This window comes from Centrocercus urophasianus, unplaced genomic scaffold (assembly GCF_019232065.1).
Source record: "Centrocercus urophasianus isolate 14NV4802_14NV808 unplaced genomic scaffold, USGS_Curo_1.0 seq_13, whole genome shotgun sequence".
NCBI classification, from domain to species: domain Eukaryota; kingdom Metazoa; phylum Chordata; class Aves; order Galliformes; family Phasianidae; genus Centrocercus; species Centrocercus urophasianus.
The window spans coordinates 42,981,443-43,000,797 of record NW_024884475.1 but is presented as its reverse complement, the minus strand read 5'-3'; the positions used below and the strand labels follow the sequence as shown (position 1 = coordinate 43,000,797).

The window sequence follows — 19,355 nt, the reverse complement described above, 5'->3', positions numbered from 1 at the left end:
TGTTTTCTGCTGTAAACCTCTAGGCTCTGTCTATGAGAAGGTGAACTGTGTGCCGGGATGCATTTTCCTCCTTCATCTTCCCGGTTCATGAGGGCAGTGGAGCCTGTTTGGCAGTATGACTGGAATGCAAACCGTGAGAATTCAGACACTGGCTCCTACTGGCAGCATGTGGTCCAGACCTCCTGAGCCTGCCCTGTCCGAATAATGTGCTGTACATTCATGTCCCTTGTACTGCCCATGGTCTGGGACATGTGTTCTAGGTGTGCGTTGCTGCTGGAACAGGCAGAAGTTGGACCTGCATTCCATATAATGCTGCAATGCCTTTGCTTTTAGTTAGAAGCAGTGTTTTAATCCCCATTACTTGGGGTACCAGCACTCGAGTGCTGTATTTAATTTCCAGCAGCTCAGGCTTCAGTATCAGGACGGGAGGGAATGGCCTCAAGTTGCACTAGGGGAGATTCAGGTTGGATGTTAGGAAATGCTTTTTCTCTAGAGAGTGGTCAGCCATGGAATGGGCTGCCCAGAGAGGTGGTGGAATCACCGACTGGGAGGTGTTCAGGAAATGTTCAGATGTGGTACTGAGGGACATGGTTTAGTGGGGAATATCAGTGATAGGTGGGTGGTTGGACTGAGTGATCTTGGAGGTCTTTTCCAACTTCAGAGATTCCACGATTTTGTGATCAGTGCTTTGCTTTTCTTGCACTGACAAGTCTTACTACAGAAAACCAAAACATTCCTCTGGCATAACATGCATATGGCTTTTTGTAACTTGGCAGAATGTGCCAGTGGGTAGTGAAAAGGCTGCTGAGGTCTGAATAGGTTTCTGTTGAACACCTGTGGTACGTAACAAAATACGTGATGCTTTTTTAGGGCTCTCATTTTTATATGGTGATGGCACCAATACAGTATGTTACAACTTGGTAAGCCTTCTTTGTCTGCCAAGTGGTAAAGTGAGGGGAATATAGCTGAACTGGATAGTGCTTGTGCTTCTTTTATGGATTTCAGACGTGAGGGGAAAAATGAGTGGATTTTATGGCAGTTGTTTTTCTTTTTGCTTCTTCCTAAGAACAGAATGATTTGAGATCCAGCATTTTTTGTGGAGTGTCTGGTGAGGGAAGCAGCAAGTTGTGTTGATTTTTGGACTTTCATAAGCGAGTGTCTAGAAAGTAGGGAGATATTTATCCTCTGCAAAATTAGAACTGAAATCTGTGCTTGGGAGGTCACTGCAGTGCTGCCAATGTTCTGTGTCAAAGCAAGCAAAGTACTGAAATGGACAGGGAGGAAGAAGTAGTGACAGCTCATAGGCACTATCCAAGCCAGAAATCACTTCTGCATCGTTGGACATGAATTTATACTTATCACTACCAGTTCTAAAGAAAAATGTTTGGAAATGCCATAGTCAAAATTCAATTGGCCTTTGTTTCTGTTGTTTTTAAAGTAACAAAAAGTGCTTTAAATTTAATACGTACTGACCAATGTGTTGTGTGGTTTAAATAACACCAGAAGAAAAATCGTATTCATCTGCTGGAAAAGCATTTTTGATAGGAGAAGGAATAACTGTACATAATTATTCAAACTGTGCAAGTAAGCTCCTCAAGGAGTGCCTGTCAGCCTGAACTCTTCTGAAAATTACTGTGAAGTACCAGTTAGGGTTTTATTGGTCCTGTTCAAGCAGATCACCCCAATTCTATGCTTTGGGAACGTGATTGGAAATGATACGTTATCACTCCTTGAACTCAGAGGTCACACTACAGTGCAGCAGGAGCTTTATGCAAGGCTTGCATGGGAACAGAGGTGTTTTAGACACTGAAGCTTTTTTTTCCTGAACGACACCTGATTTCTGGAAAATAGAAGATGTGCTCACTGCCAGAGGTCAGTGGTGAGCCATGGAAATAAAGTCAGGAGATACGATGTTGGATTCTCCAAGGTGCTGGCACCTGCTCTGCTGAACCATGCCCTGCATGTGCACGCATAGGTAAGGATGTGCTCTGGTGGGTGAGGGATCACAGAGGTAGTGTTGTGTTCAGCAGACAGAAACCTGGTGACATCCTGTAACAGTGTTGCACGTTGTTTCCTTTTTCAGAACATAATTCCTACTTAGACGTTTCCAAAATGGTTATGAGAAGACTTCTATTGCTGAATGGCCAGTTTGAGTCTTTGCGTGCTCCTCTTCAGTATTGAGTGTCAGAGCCCTGTGGGACATTTGAGGTTGCCAAGGAGAGAGCTGTCAGCAGCAAGTGAGATGCCACGTCTCTGCTCCTCGTATACCTGGAACAGTGCAGCCCTATTCAGTATTGCCTTGCTTCTCTGCTTGGCACTCTGTCAGTGGCTGAGGCTGCCTCAGAAGGTCCATATGTAGAACGGCTGCAGAATCCCTTAGGTGCCTGCTGTTAGACTAGGGGAACTCTGTTGTGCCCACAAGGGGCGGGCGTAGATGGATAGGGCTGTTTGCTGTGTGCCCAAATGATCCTTTAAGATGGATGAATGTGAGTCTGGATTGTTGCGAGAACACAGATCCTTGCCTCAACGATGAAGAGGAAGGGTTTTGTTTTCTGCACTTGCTGTACCATTGCATTTCCCAGACATGTTGATCCTTTACAGAGGAGACGTGGGAGGAACCAAGGAAGCAGGCCAGGCCATGCTGTGGAGATTGGTCAGAAGTGGTTCTGCTTTCTCAGAATGTGTGGCACTGTTTTTGTCCATGTCTGGCATGCTGGGAAGACAGTGCTGCTGTCTGTCCCTGCTCTCTGTGTGCTCGGATATGTGTGGGCCTGCCACCTCACTTCCCTGGAGGGGGAATGTGGAGAGGCCGATAGAGCCTGAGCTGTGCCGGCTGCTCACAGAGCATTGCTGTTGTGGCCAGGATGCTGAAAACTGAGCTGTAGTGTTGTTTGATTTAGTTACACTTCTGATGATGTCAAACTTCTGGCATACTCAAAATTCACATTTTTCTGAGCTGCCTTCTTCTTTTTCTCTGCTTGTTGTTGTGGAATAAATAGGGCATGCCATTGGCTTCGCAGCCACTGTTGGTGATTCTGCCGATGACAACAGAGAGCATTTGAGTTTGTCTGATGCTAAAGATCAGTTGACATAATTAAAGTGGGAGTGGTTTTTTTTTGGCACTGAGAGAGCTGTTCAGCTCCTGTGAGCTATGTTCATACAGCTCCTTCTGTCCCCTGTGCCTTTTGGTTTTGGGACTGTGGATTAGAGCTGTCCCATTCTGTGACCAAGTATTTCTTAGGTCAGCGTGGCCCTGATGCACTTCTAATACCGAAGTAGGGCAGTGTAAGGGATTGAGACTTTAGGAGACAAGGTGCTCCATGCATGCTGTGGAAAGTGTTCATAGAACAGGCAGCTTGGTGTGTGCAGGCCCTACTAGGTGCTCCCACAGGATTCTGACTGTTTCTTATTTCATGCTGAGTAAGTAATGCTTGTGGAAGGGGGGTCAGAAGCTGTCTATGTGGTTTCACTTCCTAACAGCGATTTGTTGTTTTATTTTTTGATGGAAGCCGGAGGAACTGCTGATGCTGCACTCTGATTTCTGCTCAAGCAAGCTCACAGAGTTTGGGTGCTTGCAGTACAGCAAATGGTCAGTTGAGCTTTGGCAATATAGGCAGTGCTAATTAAGCCTGGCCTAAATGCAGTTTGTTCTGATCTGCAGCCCATACGTAAGATTTCCATTGACTGTATTTAAAAATAAAAATAAAAACTAATAGATCCTAACCAAAGAACTTGTTCATGATATGCAAAGGTGTGGCTGTTACTGCTGAGCTCATGAACTTGCCAACAAGTTGAGTTCTATTTTCAATGCTTGCAGTGAGGTTGGATCAAAACACTGTATAGTTATTAAGCACCACATCCTTTTGAGCCAAGAGTTGTGTGAATGCTGCCTCTCTGGCAAAGTCTTCTGAAGGCATAGTGATCATATACTGCTGTTTTTCACTTCTGTGTTGTTGTTTTTTTTTCCTCCTAAAATCTTTGTTATTTTTACTGTACAAAATAAAATTCACTAAGTGTATATTTGTGTTGCTACAAGGTTTTCCTTGTCGATGTGGGATATGTCTGTATATGGCATAGGTACCTACACTGATGGTGCTGAACATGGCAGGTTGGGAATCAGAGCTGAAATCATTGCTCTTACAGATATCCTAGGAACAACAGCTCTTTGCAGCATAGCAAAGCTCGGCTATTATTGGCATGTTTGTGTTCTAACCTCTGTTCTTTCCTTACCTTCCCCAGTGAATGGACAGCATTGCTCTTGAAGAGGAACCTCAGAAAGGAATGGGCTCTGTTTTCCTGAGGCTGTTGGCCCCGATCCCAGGAATGCTATAGAGGTCAGTGCTGTGAGTACCAGAGAGCGTCTGCAGAAGCAACCTTTTGGTTTGTGACTGCCACGCTCCTCCCCAGGTCCTGTGTGAGGCACTTGGTTTGCTGCCTTAGAAACAGGGTTAGCATGGGCACCATTGGAACGCTGTCAATTTAAAATTGCTTTGCTCAAACCAAACTTAGGTTTTTATGTATTTGTGTAAAGGCAAATGGAAATGCATCTGCAAAGTACATGTGTGTAATTGGGAGGAGCTGGCAGGAAGAGCAGGAGAGATCTCGCCATCCTTACACAGTGAATTCCCAGTGCTGGTGCCCAGAATGCAACGTGTGCTGACCTGGCCCACTGCAAACCTTGCGCCGCTAAAGGTTGCCTTCACCTCTGCAAATGGATTTCAAGTGTTTTGGGAGTGTGTGGCATCCGTCATCTCTGCTGCTCTGTGCAGTATCTGTGAATGGAGTTGGCACAGGAAAGTACGACCTGGGTGGGCTCAGTTTGTTCTTCTGATCAGACCTTCCTGAAGTACTGCTTACTGAGCCCCAATGCATTGTTGGATTTGGCTTCCAAATGCTTCCCACTGATGGCCTGTGGGTATCAGCACTATGACAGTATGGGGTGATGCAGGGGATGCAGGGTGGTGTAGACTTTAGCTGTGCAACGTTCATCGATTTCTACGTGCTTTGAGTAAGCAGGTGCAAACAGGGGCTCTGGCTGTTACTGCAAATTCTAGAATAGTTTGATTATGACATAAAGGAGAATATCAGCCTTAGAGCTGAATCCAAGTCATGTGTGGTGCTGGCTGGAAGAAGAAGGTGCAGATGTTTTCAGGTGGTACAATAGGGAGTGCCTTTGTTCTGGACGCTCTGTTGGCAGTGAAAGGTTGAGGTGTACTGCTTTCTGTTGGTGGTCATAAGACAAAACAAACAACTCCAGTCAGAATGTTTGTGTGGGGTATAATCCCAACCAGTGCTTGTTCTTACACTCAGCAAACAGCTGTACTCCTTCCCAGTGCAGTATTTCTTGTGTACCATTTCTCCCAGTATTTAAAAAAAAATTTTAGATGAGGTTAAACATCTCAGTGTTGAAATAGGATAAGTAAGTACTGTTATTCAGATCCACAGTAAGGAAGCTTTACTTTCTGTAAATAATGAATTGTCCTTCTCATATAACTTGAGACCTAATTCAGGTTATCTTCCTGTATTTCCACAATAATAAAAATAGACTATATTTGGAGTGAAAAAAAATGAAATTTGAAAGAATGCCTCAGATATATATTCACTTCTCAGTGATGCTGTTGCATAGAGCCCCTGCTCACCTATTTTCTGACAGAAATACAATGGGACTTGTTTCCAGCATAATTCCGAGAGCAGTACATACAGCACACACCATTAAGTTGGACTTCTTGGACAATGCTAGTATAGCCAATTCTTGAAGTACAGTTGTGTGGCTGAAGCAGTGCAAACTGCCATCCTCAGTGTGTGCTTAGGCTAAATGAAGTCACAGGATATTGCTGATTTAATAGAAGAACTGGCAGAACAAGCAAAAGTCAACAGCAGTGGTGGGTGGAATGACAACGTATTCTGTGTATTGTATATGGAGTTATCAGTATTGTGTGAGTCACTAAAAGAAATTTCAAGATCATCTATGAAGGAGTTTAGTAACACTAAAATAGAGTTTCCTTCCCTCCCCCACCACTGCTCAGGCAGCAAAGTTTTGTCTCAGGTGCAGTATTCCATATTTCATTTAGATCAATTATCCTGCTGTCGTAGTGTGAGAAGAACTCCCAATCTGAACAGTTTGGGAAAGAGTTTGGGGTTCCTCCAGGAACTGTGCTGTTTCATAGGATCATACAAGTTGGAAAAGACCACTGAGGTAATCTACTCCAACCCCGACCCATCCCCACCATGCCCACTGACCACATCCTCCCTCAGTGCCACATCTCCACAGATCCTCAGAGCACCTCCAGGGGCAGTGACCGCATCACCTCCCTGGGCAGCCTGTGCCAATGCCTCACTGCTCTTTTTGAGAAGAAATATCTCCTAATATCCAACCTGAACCTCCCCTAGTGCGGCTTAAGCCTGTTACCTCTCATCCTGTCCTATTTATTTCATCCTATATTGCATGTATCTTCCCGACCTGAAGTCTGTAACCTGTTATATCTTGAGGATAGCATGGTAAAAGACCACAGCCACTTTCATATCATTTCTCTTGAAATGTGAAAGGTCAGTGCAGATTTCCAGCATAGGCTGGCTACAGTTGCTGGAATGTATGTTTGAAAAGCTTAGATGTTTTTTTAGTGGCTTCTTGATTCGTTTTTTGGGTTTTTTTTGTGTGTGTTTTTTATACCACAGTATTTGTTGCCAGTTTTAATGCCACAGTATTCAATCTTTTTTTTTTAATTTTTTTTTTTAACCTGAGATTAAAATACAGTTTTACCGATACATTCCAGAAGGGTATTTCATCTTGGTTTAGGCAGAAGATGTAGTTGTTCTTGTTAAATTCCTCCTACCAGCAGTTGGTTAATTATCTTCAGTATTAGAAACTTCATTCTAGTTTGTAATGAGGTGTTCCTCCCCCCTCTTTTTTTTTTTTTCCCAGCTGCTGTCTGATGACTTTGTCTCTGGATTTAATGGTTCCTCAGTAACTGGTATTTCCCTGTTATTCCAGTCGCAGCACCTTTGGTATAATCACTTCTCCTTTTCATAATTGACCCTTCATGATGACCTCTTTTTTTGGTAATTTAAATAGATCAACTTCTTGACATTTCTTGCTGTAAGGCATTTTCTATCCTTGAATAATTTTTATCACTTTTACTGACCTTCTTCAGTTTTTCAACAGTCTTTAAGCACTGAGAAGTGGACGCTGTAATTCCATTGACTCTTTCATTTTTGGTCCCCATAAATTGACCTGTAGAAATCATTTTCTGTTCCCCTTCACTCCTTCCCATACCTGAAGGTGAGCAGGACAACAGTCCCTTTTGCAGTAGCGTACAACAGGCTACATCTGAGTGATTTATCTACTCTGAGCCACTCAATTCCCTTCTGAGATCCTTGTTCAGACTTCAGTCTCAGGTACATAAGAGAGTGGCCCACGTTGCTTGGCAGAATAGTGCAGGGCTGCACACAGGCGCTAACTGGTATCAGTGAGAAGTGTTACAGTGAGCTACTTGTACTCCAGGAGGGAGATGGTGAGGGGAGCTTTCCTGTGCATTGGACAGCTATGGTGTGAGGTCAGCAATAAGTCTGTAGGAAGGCAGTGTCTGCTTGCCCTACGGAAGTCAAGGGAAAAAAAAAAACCTACATGTGCCTTTGTATTGATGAAGTCGATGTCCAAGGTGTTTAGGCCTTGTTTGGTTACAGTGTAACGTATAGAACTGGTACTAATTGTATTCTGGAATTATTTTGAGAATGCTTTGCAACATGTCAGTTGTATTTCTCTAAATGCGCTGAGCATTGAAGAATCACAAAACCATCTCAGAAACTGCACCAAAGTGTTTTGCTGTGCAGCTGTGATTGGTGCTGGAGGGTGTTGGGTGTTGCCCTGTTGCAAGCTGTTTGCTTCAAACCCTGCAGGCACGTGCTAATCAATTCCTGGCACGTACAGTTACCTAATGGTGCTAACTGTGGCATGGAACTTTGCTGCAAGAGGGGCTGCTGTGCATTTACAAGCTGCTATGGGATGGCTCCTGACTTTCTTGCACTCAGTGGTTTGTGTTTGTTTCTGCACAGGACGCAGGGGAGCTCCAGAAGCCAGTCAGGATGAATATGGTGAAGAGGATCATGGGCCGGCCCCGGCAGGAGGAGTGCAGCCCCCAGGACAATGCGCTGGGGCTGATGCACCTGCGGCGCCTCTTCACAGAGCTCTGCCACCCTCCCCGGCATATGACCCAGAAAGAGCAGGAGGAAAAACTGTACATGATGCTGCCGGTATTTAACAGGGTAAGCCAGAGAGTCTGTGAGAGACTTTTGCTTTATTGTAACCAGCTGCTCTTATTGTGTTTCCTCAGGACCTCTGGTTCTAGCAGAACGGAACTTGCTCTTTTGTTGGCATCCTGTATTTTTTTTCCATCTTTTCCTCATGCACTGTTGTGTAAGTGGATGAACCCATTGCTGGAGATTTTCTTCTGTCAGGTCTGTTTCTGAGATGCTTTCCTGCACACCTTACTGTTTGTAGGCACCTTTATCTTCTGGGAAACAGTACCTTATGAGATGTTCTCCAGGGTGAAGTTGTCTGCTGCTGCAGTCTTTATTCTCTTATAGAGGTGATTCTAACTTAAGCTTAGTTGTGGCAAATTTGTAGCCATTTGTTTGTGTATCAGCACTGTTCCTGAGCCTAAATCACACTTCTCCCTTCTTGTCCCTCACTGTATTAATGCATATTTAGAGAAAACAGTCATGCTCTCTCTTGTCAGGTATGGTTTTGCAACACTGTGTAAGCTGAATGTTTTTTATTTTTTCTTATGTGATAAATTCTCTATTCCCATTGCCCTCGCAGCCTTTTTCCTATGTGAATCTGTTTTACTCTTCTTGGGCAAGTTGGATTTCAGTGAGGATCCAATAGCTGTATGTGCAGTGACATTCCTGTTTTACTGCCTCCTGTGCTCAGGCACTGAGATGGCTTGGAGCAGGGCTGTGACTGCTGCCACTGGCATTGATAGGAGCTAAATCCTCTCCATGCCTTGTATGCCTTTTAGTTCCTTTGCCGCTTCACTGAGCCTAATAACTTCGATAGTAGCTTTAGGCTCTTGATTGAGCAGTACAGAGATACAGAGATCTACATTTATCTTTTTCCTGCTGTGACCTGAGCTCTTATTACTGAATCTCTTCTTGAATGAAGGATTTCTGGTCGTGTGTGCTGCTGTGGAGAAGTAGAATCATTGATTAAGCTATAAAAGGGAAAAACTTGATTGGAAAACCAATTCTTTTTCTAGATTGATGTTTTGCTGAACATATGGCTTTTGGTGGTGTTACACATTGGACTGCTTGCATGTTGTGTAGGAAAAGCAATCCTTGTCTAGATATAGTGGTTATAGGATTTTCAGGCTTCAGTAGATAAACCCCCCTAAGTGTCATTCTGTTGCCCCGGGTCTTATTCCTAGTGCTGCAGGTAACCTGTTGTGTGAGTCTTGGAGAAAAAAATTCAGCTCACCTACTTCCTCCTTAATTTATCTACTTGGATTGTATGCCCTCTAGCCATGAACTTTCTTAATTTTTGTTTTGTTTTGTTTTTTTACAAACGTGCGCAGTGGAATCTTAATCTTGGCTTGAGCCTGTGAATAACATTTTGTTGCAATTACACCTGGAATTCTCCCTCTGGTGGTTTCAGGTGGCTGATGCTTCTGAGAAGGGAGGATACCCACTGTACTCACTTCAGCACTGCATTGTAATCTGCAGGCGAAGAAACTGTTTGTTCCTGGGCCCTGGTAGTGCTTAGTTGTAGCACTGTGCTTACAGAACCCTCCAGTTGGTGATACAGCTGAGTTTGCAGGAATATGGTGCAGTGATCAGTGTCCTGCTTATGTAGAGAAGTTTTTAATTAGACTTGATAAAAAGGAAGTTTAAAATTTCTCTTTATTACTCCACTTTCTTCCAACTCTCCTGCCTTTCCACTTCATAGTTCTTTGTCCCTTCTTAATCCTGCTGCATCTCAATTTTAGTTGTCCCATGTCTTTGCATTATTTGTTCTCACTCACCTTTTCTTGTTCAACTTATGTTGAACAAGTGTCCTGAAACAAACAAACAAACAACAAACCACTAACTGTAAATTTCTTTCTAGTCACAATCAGCTCTTGCCTACCTGTTCTCAGATGCCAAATCTAAAGATTTCAAGATGGTATGCATGTCTTCTGCTGTTTCTGTTTGTAGGAGGGCATTTTGGCTAGTCTTTTCCCTGTTTTTTCAGGTTTTCCTTCCCTAAATCATGCATGTCTCTCCTCCACTGTACATCACTGAACTTTGTTGATAGAATCTTAGTTTTCTAAATCCTGAAGAACCTTTAGTTTCCTTTCCTTGGTGAACTTTATACTGAAGTTATCCTTATTGCCTTAAATGGAGGCCTTTGTCAGATGTGGTCCCTTTGTTTTCCAACCTCTGTAAATTCAGAACCTTTGTGTGGTGCAGTGTTGAAAGCACGTAGTATTTGTGCTCTTTTTCTTCCTAATTGTGCAGGCACTGATAACCATTATGAGTTGTCAACAAACTGTTAGTGTAGCACATACGAAACTGATTTCACTCAAATCTCATCTACTGCAGGTTTTTTTCCCCTTGCCTTTTGCACAAATTCATTCTTGTCATCTTGTGTGCAAGAGGTTGAAGAATTGCAATGTCATCTGTTTATTTTTACTTCTGTAGTTTCTCTTTTTTAGGTTGCTGGTTAATGCCACCTTCTTTTGAGGATTATGCCTAAAGTCTGCAGGTGGCTTTCTTGGCTTATCTAGCCTTGTGTTTTTTGGAGTATCAGCTGTGTATGTTGGGAAAATCCCACTAGCTTAGCAAGACAGACAAAGACAAAGTAAGAAGCTGATTGAAATAAAAAAAAATAGAAGGGGTGAAATATTTCTTTTAATTACAAGCCTTACGTAGCATGTTCAGTGGAAGAACTGGTAAATGTTGATTCTGAGATGGCTTGATGGACGCTAAATTTGGAGGTGGCTTTCCTGTGAGACCTGCTTCTGTTGAAAGGAAACATCAAAACATTTTTAAAGCATCTTGTTTCTCAAAGATAATAGCTGCAAACATTTCATGATATCAGTCAATAGCTTGGTTGAATCAGATCCCGAATCCTTCAGTTACTTTGTATAAGGTAGATTGCGTACTTCTAGTAGTGCTGCCATAAGCCAAGCACACAATGGTGATTTCTACTGGATGCAGAGATCTAAGGTGAGGCATTAGCCTGCATCGTGTGGGCCTGCATGTGGCCAGCATCAGCCAGCTAATGGATCAGGTGCTTTTTTGCTTAACCACCTAGGACTGATTGATTTGGCAGACATAACTGAAGTGTTGTGTGGGATGAGGTTCTATCTGATTATTTTGAGGATTCTTAATCAGTAGATCCAGAGGCGCAAGAGCAGCCTTCTGTTTATGTGGATGTGGATGTCTGAAGCTCGCTGCAGCCTAAACTGTCTTACTTTTGCTGATGAATGGGTGCTTGGAACATTTGTTTTCTCATTGTTCAGAGAGGCTTGTGAAATATCGAATCATGACTTAACAAAAAGCTAGATCAGTACATAATCATGAAATTTTTGTCCTCTGGAAAAGTTTTCAAAAGCCTCCTTTCGGAGATCTGCATCCATATGAGCTCAGTTCTCAGAAACGGTGTGGTGCAGCACCTTGTGCTGCTATGTGCTACTAAAGCTCCTGAGGTATATGAAAGAAGTGAATGGATGGATGGAGAGGCTAATATTTTGAATAAGTGATGTTTGAATACAATAAATTGCTTAAATTTTCTGGGAAGAAGCTCACCTTTTGCATTAACAAGAAAGACGACTCGCTGTTAAAATGCTTTGTGTCCTGTTCCGTGTATGTTACTGCCTTTAGTCAAGGAGTATGCCAACATGCTTATGTTAGTGCAACCTCGGCTGTGAGGCAAAACATTCCAGCCTAGATCTCCCCAGTCAGCCTTGTGTTGCAGCTGTGAACACTCTGCCTTTCCTATCATCTGCTGGCAATTAGCCATCTGAAGTCAGACAGTGTGCCCATCCATTTTCTTCTTTCCTTGGTCTGAGCTTGAAGCGGTAAGCGATAGTAAGGTACTCTGCCAGTGTGTGTTCTAGTCTGACTGGTCTTGAGTAGGTCATGGCAGGGAACATGGGTGCGTTGGGGCCCTCCTCACCTTTTGTAGCCTATCAGTTTTGTGAAAGATGCTGGAACGCTCCCTGCTTTGCAATCCCAGTTTGCAGGTGTTTCTTAGTTGACCTCAAAAGTCACCTCCAGTGACTGGACTTCTGGCTGCTTTCTTCATTGGTAATGGCAGCTGAAATTTCCTATGTGAGAAACACCTAAGTTTCTGGTGAAAACTATTTTTATAGTGCGGAAATAGTGTTCAATTTTAATTTTGTATTTCTGGCTCTGTTTCAGCATGTCTTTGAAATGCAAGTAGGCAGGAGAAATATTTTTGGCTGTTCTCTAACATGCCAGAGCTATTGACACTGAGTGAAGGGGTAAGAAGTAAAACTTTATACACAGAATTGAATCACAGAATTGCAGCAGTTGGAAGAGAGAGATCATCAAATCCAACCTCCTGCTAATGCACTAGGAGGGGGAAGATTGGAGAAAATAACCTTAAGAAAGGTCATTTAATCTTCTAGCTTATTAGACTTTTTTTAAGTAACTTGTCAGTTGCAGAGCTACTCAGTGCCACAATTGCCTTGCATTCCTGTTCACTGTGGTGTTGTGGATGTCATTGGAGGAAGCCAGGCTTCTGAGTGACCTCAGATATGTCAACAGCTCACCTGCAGCAGTAGCACCGATAAAGGAGAAGGGGAGAAGAGGCTGAAGAGCGTTTGAGTCCAAATGTGCTGTTAATGATTTAATTCCCTTGTTGAGAAGTGAATATGACATGTTGATCTAAAATGTTACTTAAAAAAAGAAAGAAAAAAAAGCTTTTAAAAAAAAATGTTATCCAAATACCCTGGCTTGTTAGCGATGCTCTTACAGGATATGCAATTAGCCATGAGAGGGGGGAAAAAAAGAGTCTACAGGCAGAGAAGTACCAAGATACTCAGATATTCAGAAGGCTATTGCATTTTTTCAGCACTGACACAAGTGATGGTACCAGAATGTGGAAGGGATGTTTCTTTCAATAATTAATATCTAATATTATATATATATATATAGTATCTATCAATACTTAATCATGAAGACTAAGTTAGTAGAATTAAGCAACAATTAATTTTTAAAAATTGTTGATGACTGCTGATGTTATGTGTTATGCAGGACAAGGGAAATGGTTTTAAGTTGAGAGAGGGAAGATTTAGGTTGGATGTCAGAGGGAAATTCTTTAGGGAGAATGGTGAGGTGCTGGAACAGGCTGCCCAGAGAGGTTGTGGATGCCGCATCCCTGGAGGTGTTCAAGGCCAGGTTGGATGGGGCCCTGGTCTAGTATTAAATGTGGAGGTTGGTGGCCCTGCATATGGCAGGGGGGTTCAAGATTCATGGTCCTTGAGGTCCCTTCCAACCCTGGCCATTCTGTGAGTCTATGTTAAGGAGGATCTCAAGAAAGGAGAATGAGGTGTTGGGAACTGTGGGGCTTCCTGGGATAGTCAGTTCTAGTTTGTGTCTTCTGGAATATTTCATGCTTATCATTCTGTACTTGGAGTTCACCCCATGGGATGTGTTGGTCCAGTAAACAGTTGCTCTTAAAACCGGAGTTCTGTGGGAGGCTTAGTGTGCAATCTGGTCTTTCCCACTCTGGGAGTTTTTCGTTGTGCAAGAAAATTCACGGTTCTCTTTTTCCCCCTTTATTTGTCAGATCTTTCTTCCCTATGATGACGTAATTTCACGTATACTTATATCTTATAACATGCACTGTGAAAAAACAGTACAAGGATGAATAATGCAGCAGAAAAAAAGGTGATCGCAATAGTGGTACCTCCTGTTTGCAGTGAGGAAGTGGCAGTTTATAATGATCCATGTAAGTAGGGCGATTTTTAAAATTTATTTGTTTTTCTTTTATTTTAGGTGTTTGGAAATGCTCCTCCAAGTACAATGACAGAAAAATTTTCTGACCTCTTACAATTCACTACTCAAGTGTCACGATTGATGGTGACTGAAATTCGACGGAGAGCATCAAATAAATCCACAGGTACTGCACGGGGCACAAAGTTGAGCTTTTGTACATGATGAAAGTCTTGACTTTAAGACTTCATGACTGAAGTCTTAACAGGGAGAACATGTTCTGTTTCTTAGGTCTGAGAGAATGAGGCAAGCTGAGTCCTCCTGCCTAGAGTATAAAGACAATTAAGTTCCACGAACTTGATAACTTGTTGAAGATGGGAGTACACTGAGATGCCTCATCTAGTAGGAGGACACAAAAGATCATGGAGATGGCTGCTGTAGCTTTCTCAGTGTGTTTGTTGGTGGTGTTTTGTCCCTCAGATATGTGTTTAAATTGTACCTTTAAATTATCTGTTGGCCTGAAAGCTAATAGGAAGATGTGGAATTGTGGTGAGCAGAACATTAGGACCAGCATCCCCAGCACTGAGAAGATATGTCTTGGCCCATCTTTAAGGTCTGTTGAATGCCTGAGGGAGACTTCGTTCTATGCTGAACCATTGGTGTGTCAGACCCTGACTTCTTTCTGGAAGTTGCATTTTGGAAGATGATGTGCTGGGAAGGCATGTTGCCTTAACCTTCCCCTTTGACTTCCTTGTCTGAGCATTGTTTCCTGGCAAGAGGAGAGTTTTTCTGAGCAATATCAAGTTTTTTGCCTTCCAGATGGTTTTAAGTTCTCTCCTGGCTTCTCAGTTTGGATTTGGTGGCAAATGAGGAAATAGCAAGCTAAAAAAGGCTCTGCAAAGTATGACACGTGATGTCAGCAGTTGCAGATTATGCCAATTGTGATTTCTTTCCATTTTAAGCAGAGTGAATACCAGGAAAGTATCCTGGATGGAAAAACAGCTATGGCAGATAGAACCTGTACTCTGCGGGGAAAGCAGGAGCACAGTGTCCATGTGTGTACAAGAGACATGAATGTCCAGCCAGCAGAAGGGTGGTGTTGGCTTGAATGTTCTTTTTGTTGGGGAGCACCTGTCACTCCTCCCTGCTGGATCTTGCTAAGAACAGCCATCTATTTACTTAGTTCTTCACCCGTTATCTCTGCCTTGGCTGCTCCAAGATGGCCCGGTTTCTATCCTTGCAGCCCCAGAGTAGATTTTTTTTTTGTTGAACTTCGGGGCTTTTCTTCTTTTGTTCTTTTCTTTGCTAGGAAACTTAATCACAGTGACTTAAAAACACAAGTTAGTACTCTTGTAAGCTTTAATATGATGAATAGCAATAGTTTTATTAGGAGGAAAACAGTACTGTATTTTTTTGGTGCAGTTAAGACTGCCATAACTTCTGTTGACGTAACTTTTTTAGATTGAGTGTGGGAAGCCCTTGTAGCTAGCTCCATGCACTGCAATTGCTTTGTGATTCTTGGCCAGGCCACAGAGTTGCATTTTGCTCTGTCAATGTCCAGTTAACAAACTGTTAAAATTCATGGGTTTTGTGCTGCTGTGCTGAACTATTTAGAGCTAGGTGAATGTTCCCTGTAACATCGAAAAGAGCTAGGCTTTTTAAAAGTACTTTCTTTTTCAGAGACAAAATAATTATGCTTAAATATTGTAAAGGTCCTTTTTCTACCAAACAAAATAACACAGTGTATCCTAATAGCTATTAGTAGGTAGAGTACGCTTTTAGAGTAAGAGCTCTATGTGGGAAGTATCTCTGAGAGAATCCAAATGCAAGTTCTTCGTAGCATGAAGTGCTCAGTTTAAATGGACAAAATTGCTGAGCAAAATTTCCTCACAAAGATTATTAAAAGTGAACTTCTCTTTTAGTTAACAAAAGGGAAGGAATTTTCAAAGAACTTGCTTTTTCTCTTTAAAGATGTAAATGCAGTTGGCAGTTGTTGTCTAGTTGGGACTGTGGGATGATAAATGTTACCTGCTTTTTTTTCTGTCTTGTGATGGAGCACAATGCAGTTTTTTCATCGGATCTTTTAATATTTAAGTAGTAGCTGTGTGAATAATGCCTGCCATCACAGACACATCTCAGTTATTCTTTGCAAACTGCAGTTGTTTTCTCGGAACAGCATTTCATGATTCAGTAGTAACTATGCCAGCATTCTATCTTACGTAGTCTCTTAACACTGCCATTGTAGTGTTGAACTGCAGTTTCAGCTGTACTGTTTGTCCAGTATGAATGTAGCCATGGAGTAATAAAGATGAAGACATTAGAACTGTTAGATTTTCTTCCACACTGAGGTCTGTCCTGTGGAGCAGTCATAGTTTGCAGGTGACTGCAGTCACCATTTCTATGAGGACTGATGTCTGGTTTCCCTTGCCTCAACTTATTTTGTTTGAGAAGGTGGTGGGGTTATGGTTAAGACAGCTACCTCTGAATTCTTGAGCTGTCAGATTTTCAACAAATGCATCCCATTTCATGTCAGAATTGATTGAAAGATCATGATGGTGCTGTACGAAAATGGATGTCTAATCTCCTCTGTTTCTTGCATAGCCTGTTCTGAAATAAACCTTTTGGGAGCATCTGGCTCTGAGTTGGAAAAGATAGATTGCTGAAACGAGGTGCAGAGACAGTTGGAATGTGGATAAAATGAATGTGGTTGCTAACAGTCAGTTTGGCTACAGATGATGGGGAGCAAGTAGCACTTCATCTTCTGTATTTTGCAAAACACGTACCTTGGAGGCAAGCTCTTCCTGTTATATCACCACTGCTGCAAGATAAAATAAATATATAGCCTGGGTATTTCAACAACATGCCCTCATACGTTTGGCCCATCATTATAATTTGTGCCAGGGGCAAAAATGGCAGCAAAAATGAGTTCAGGCATCAGGTCTTACGTGTATGTTGAAGGATTGCAGCTGGGTCAGTGCAGGACAGCGTGCTCCCCCAGGCCTTCTGTGCTGAGCTGGCTGCTGTGCAATGGGATGGGAGAGCTGCTCCTTGGGGCACAGCTGCCACGAGCCAAAGACCTTTTGGGTCGTCTTTCCACTGAGTGCTGTACCTTATGCCCAAGTCCCAGAGTGAGAAAACAAAAAGATAGATCATAGGGCTGGAATATTTTAACCCCTTTTAAGGTGAATTTCAAGCGTTGTTGTTTTATTTTTTTTCTTTTTGTTTAAATTATTCAGTGTAGGTGCTACTCTGCGTACATCACTGTTTTAGGCAGCTTTTAAATTCTCTTCTGTTGTGTCTCACCTTATTAATTTTAAGCAGTGTATCATTGCATATTTGCAACGCTCTCTGTGAATCTGTCACAGTATCTACTAGTTCATACTAAATTCTCTATAGACTGTTAAACTAATCCCTCCTTCCCTTCAGAAACAGCTTTTTCATTTATTATTTACACCCTATTGTTGTTGGTTGTTTTTCCCCCTTTTTTAATCAAACTTTGACCGGTAAAAGAAAAATATTTCTGCATTTCTGTAACTTACAAGTTTAAAGACAACCATTATCTTACTTTAAAACCATGTTGGGAGACCAAATTGGTAACTCCTCATCAAAATGTTTAGCTGTAGCAGAAAACCACATCAGTGGTGTATGTTCAGCCTCTGGCAATATCTGCCTTTATTTTTCCCTTTTCAATTCTATTGATCTGCAAACTCTGCCTGTATTTTGCATTTTTACTACAGTTGGCATCTGCCATTGTCAGCAGAACTGAGTGTTCAGTTTAAATTGCTAAGCACTAAATGACATTTTGTGTTGTCCAAGTGCATTTTGTGTTTGTTAGGTGTTGTAGATGGCAGTTTACGAATGCGTATCTTCTACGCACCCTTAATCAAGTGCGTACCTTCAGGCTCCTTCCACGTTGAGGTCTGAAGTTTTTCTGATAGTGTTATTTGTAGTGTCTGCACCTCTTGGAAGCACTGGGGCTGTATCATGCTAACAGAGGAGTTAGGGGCTACACAGAGATATGCTGGTTAGCTGTTTGTTGAGCACACAGCCTGGAGGTGTGTGGTGTGTGGAGGCTGGAGGTGAGCTGACCTGCTGTGAGTACACAATCACGTTTTCTCCCTTGCGCTTTTCCCCTTGACCTGTAGGTGACTTAGCTTTACTCGGCGATTGTATTTTGGGTTTACAGAAGCAGCTCCAAAGGGGAAGCAGAGCCCTATCTGTTAGCCACGAGGAATCAGTTTTGGTCAGGGACGGCTGCATCTTATTTCTTTCTGTTAACCTTTTAATTAATCTTAGATGCTATTTGTCAGATCTTCCGTGAGGTAAGTGACGTGTGACATCCTGGAAAGCTCATTCTTTTATCAGCTGGGCTGGTGAAGTGCTGGCACTGTTGAATTGTTTATCTTTTGCTGAGCAAACCTCTCATTCTTCAACGGGGCAAAAGGATCAGCCTCTTCATATCTCCTGCTTGTGATGACAACGCTGCACTGTTCCTGATGGAACAAGGGTTTCTTGCCTCTTTAGTTTAAGGTGATGCTTCTCTTACTTGTTGGCCCATTGAAACTATATGCTTCCTTGGGCATCTGAGTGTATTTCCAGGTATTCTCCTTGTAGAGCAGTGGGGGCTTGCTTAGAAGAGGGGTCCATGAAAAGCCTTACTGCCAATACACACTCTGGTGTGCATATGGACACTTTCCTTACCTACCCACCTAGTCTTTTGCCACTAGTACTATACTGAAGATAGCAGTAAAATATGAAATAGCACAGTGATATTGGTCTGTTTACTAGAATATGTACGTAATTCTGAAGTAACTCATACTGTTGTTGCTATAGACAGGAACGTTTCCTTTAATGCAACGCTGCTTTTGTTAGCAATCTGAATAGAGCTTATCCTGTAGGTTTCTATCTGCTGCTCTTCTGAAGTCAGAGACACAAAGCATCCCTGCTGCCTCTTCTGTATGAAATTTCTTTGGTCATTGTATTCCATTTGGTCGTTGTATACCAAGCCTCTTTCCTGTATTTAGCAGCTCAGTGTTGAAAAATCTGACAACTGTACTCACTGCTCACTGTGGTTATAACTGTGATCATAGTTATCTACTCATGCCTATAGAATGGTCAAGGTATTTATGTATGGATGTTACCTTATAGTTCTTCATCTCTTTGCTTCCTTGCTGTTCTTGCACGTCCAAATTCTAGATGCTGTGGCTTCTTGTGAGAAGTTAAAAGCCTGAGGATGTTGGGTCAGGCACAGAGAGTGTGGTATCAAAAGGATTTCTTGAGCACTGCAAAACAAGGAAAAATTACAAGCAATAAAGTAAGGCTACTGCTGACGACAGAAGTGAATCCTGGATAGTAGTGCTGTCAGACTTGCTCAGAGCAGATGACAAAAGAATGTATTCCTGCACTTTAAATCCTGT

At 42.4% G+C, this 19,355-nt stretch overlaps 1 protein-coding gene across 6 annotated transcripts in view; it reads left to right on the top strand.

Moving 5' to 3' along the window:
- Window positions 1-4,231: 4,231 nt before the first annotated feature.
- The window catches only part of WDFY3 (WD repeat and FYVE domain containing 3), a 111,341-nt gene continuing 96,217 nt past the window's right edge, over window positions 4,232-19,355 (top strand). For all 6 annotated transcript variants that reach the window (XM_042811730.1, XM_042811726.1, XM_042811728.1 and 3 more), the window contains exons 1-3: window positions 4,232-4,334; window positions 8,053-8,262; window positions 14,002-14,125. In XM_042811730.1, coding sequence (XP_042667664.1) covers window positions 8,083-8,262; window positions 14,002-14,125 — 304 coding nt within the window. In that variant the 5' untranslated portion in view covers window positions 4,232-4,334; window positions 8,053-8,082. The remainder of the gene's footprint in view (window positions 4,335-8,052; window positions 8,263-14,001; window positions 14,126-19,355) is intronic.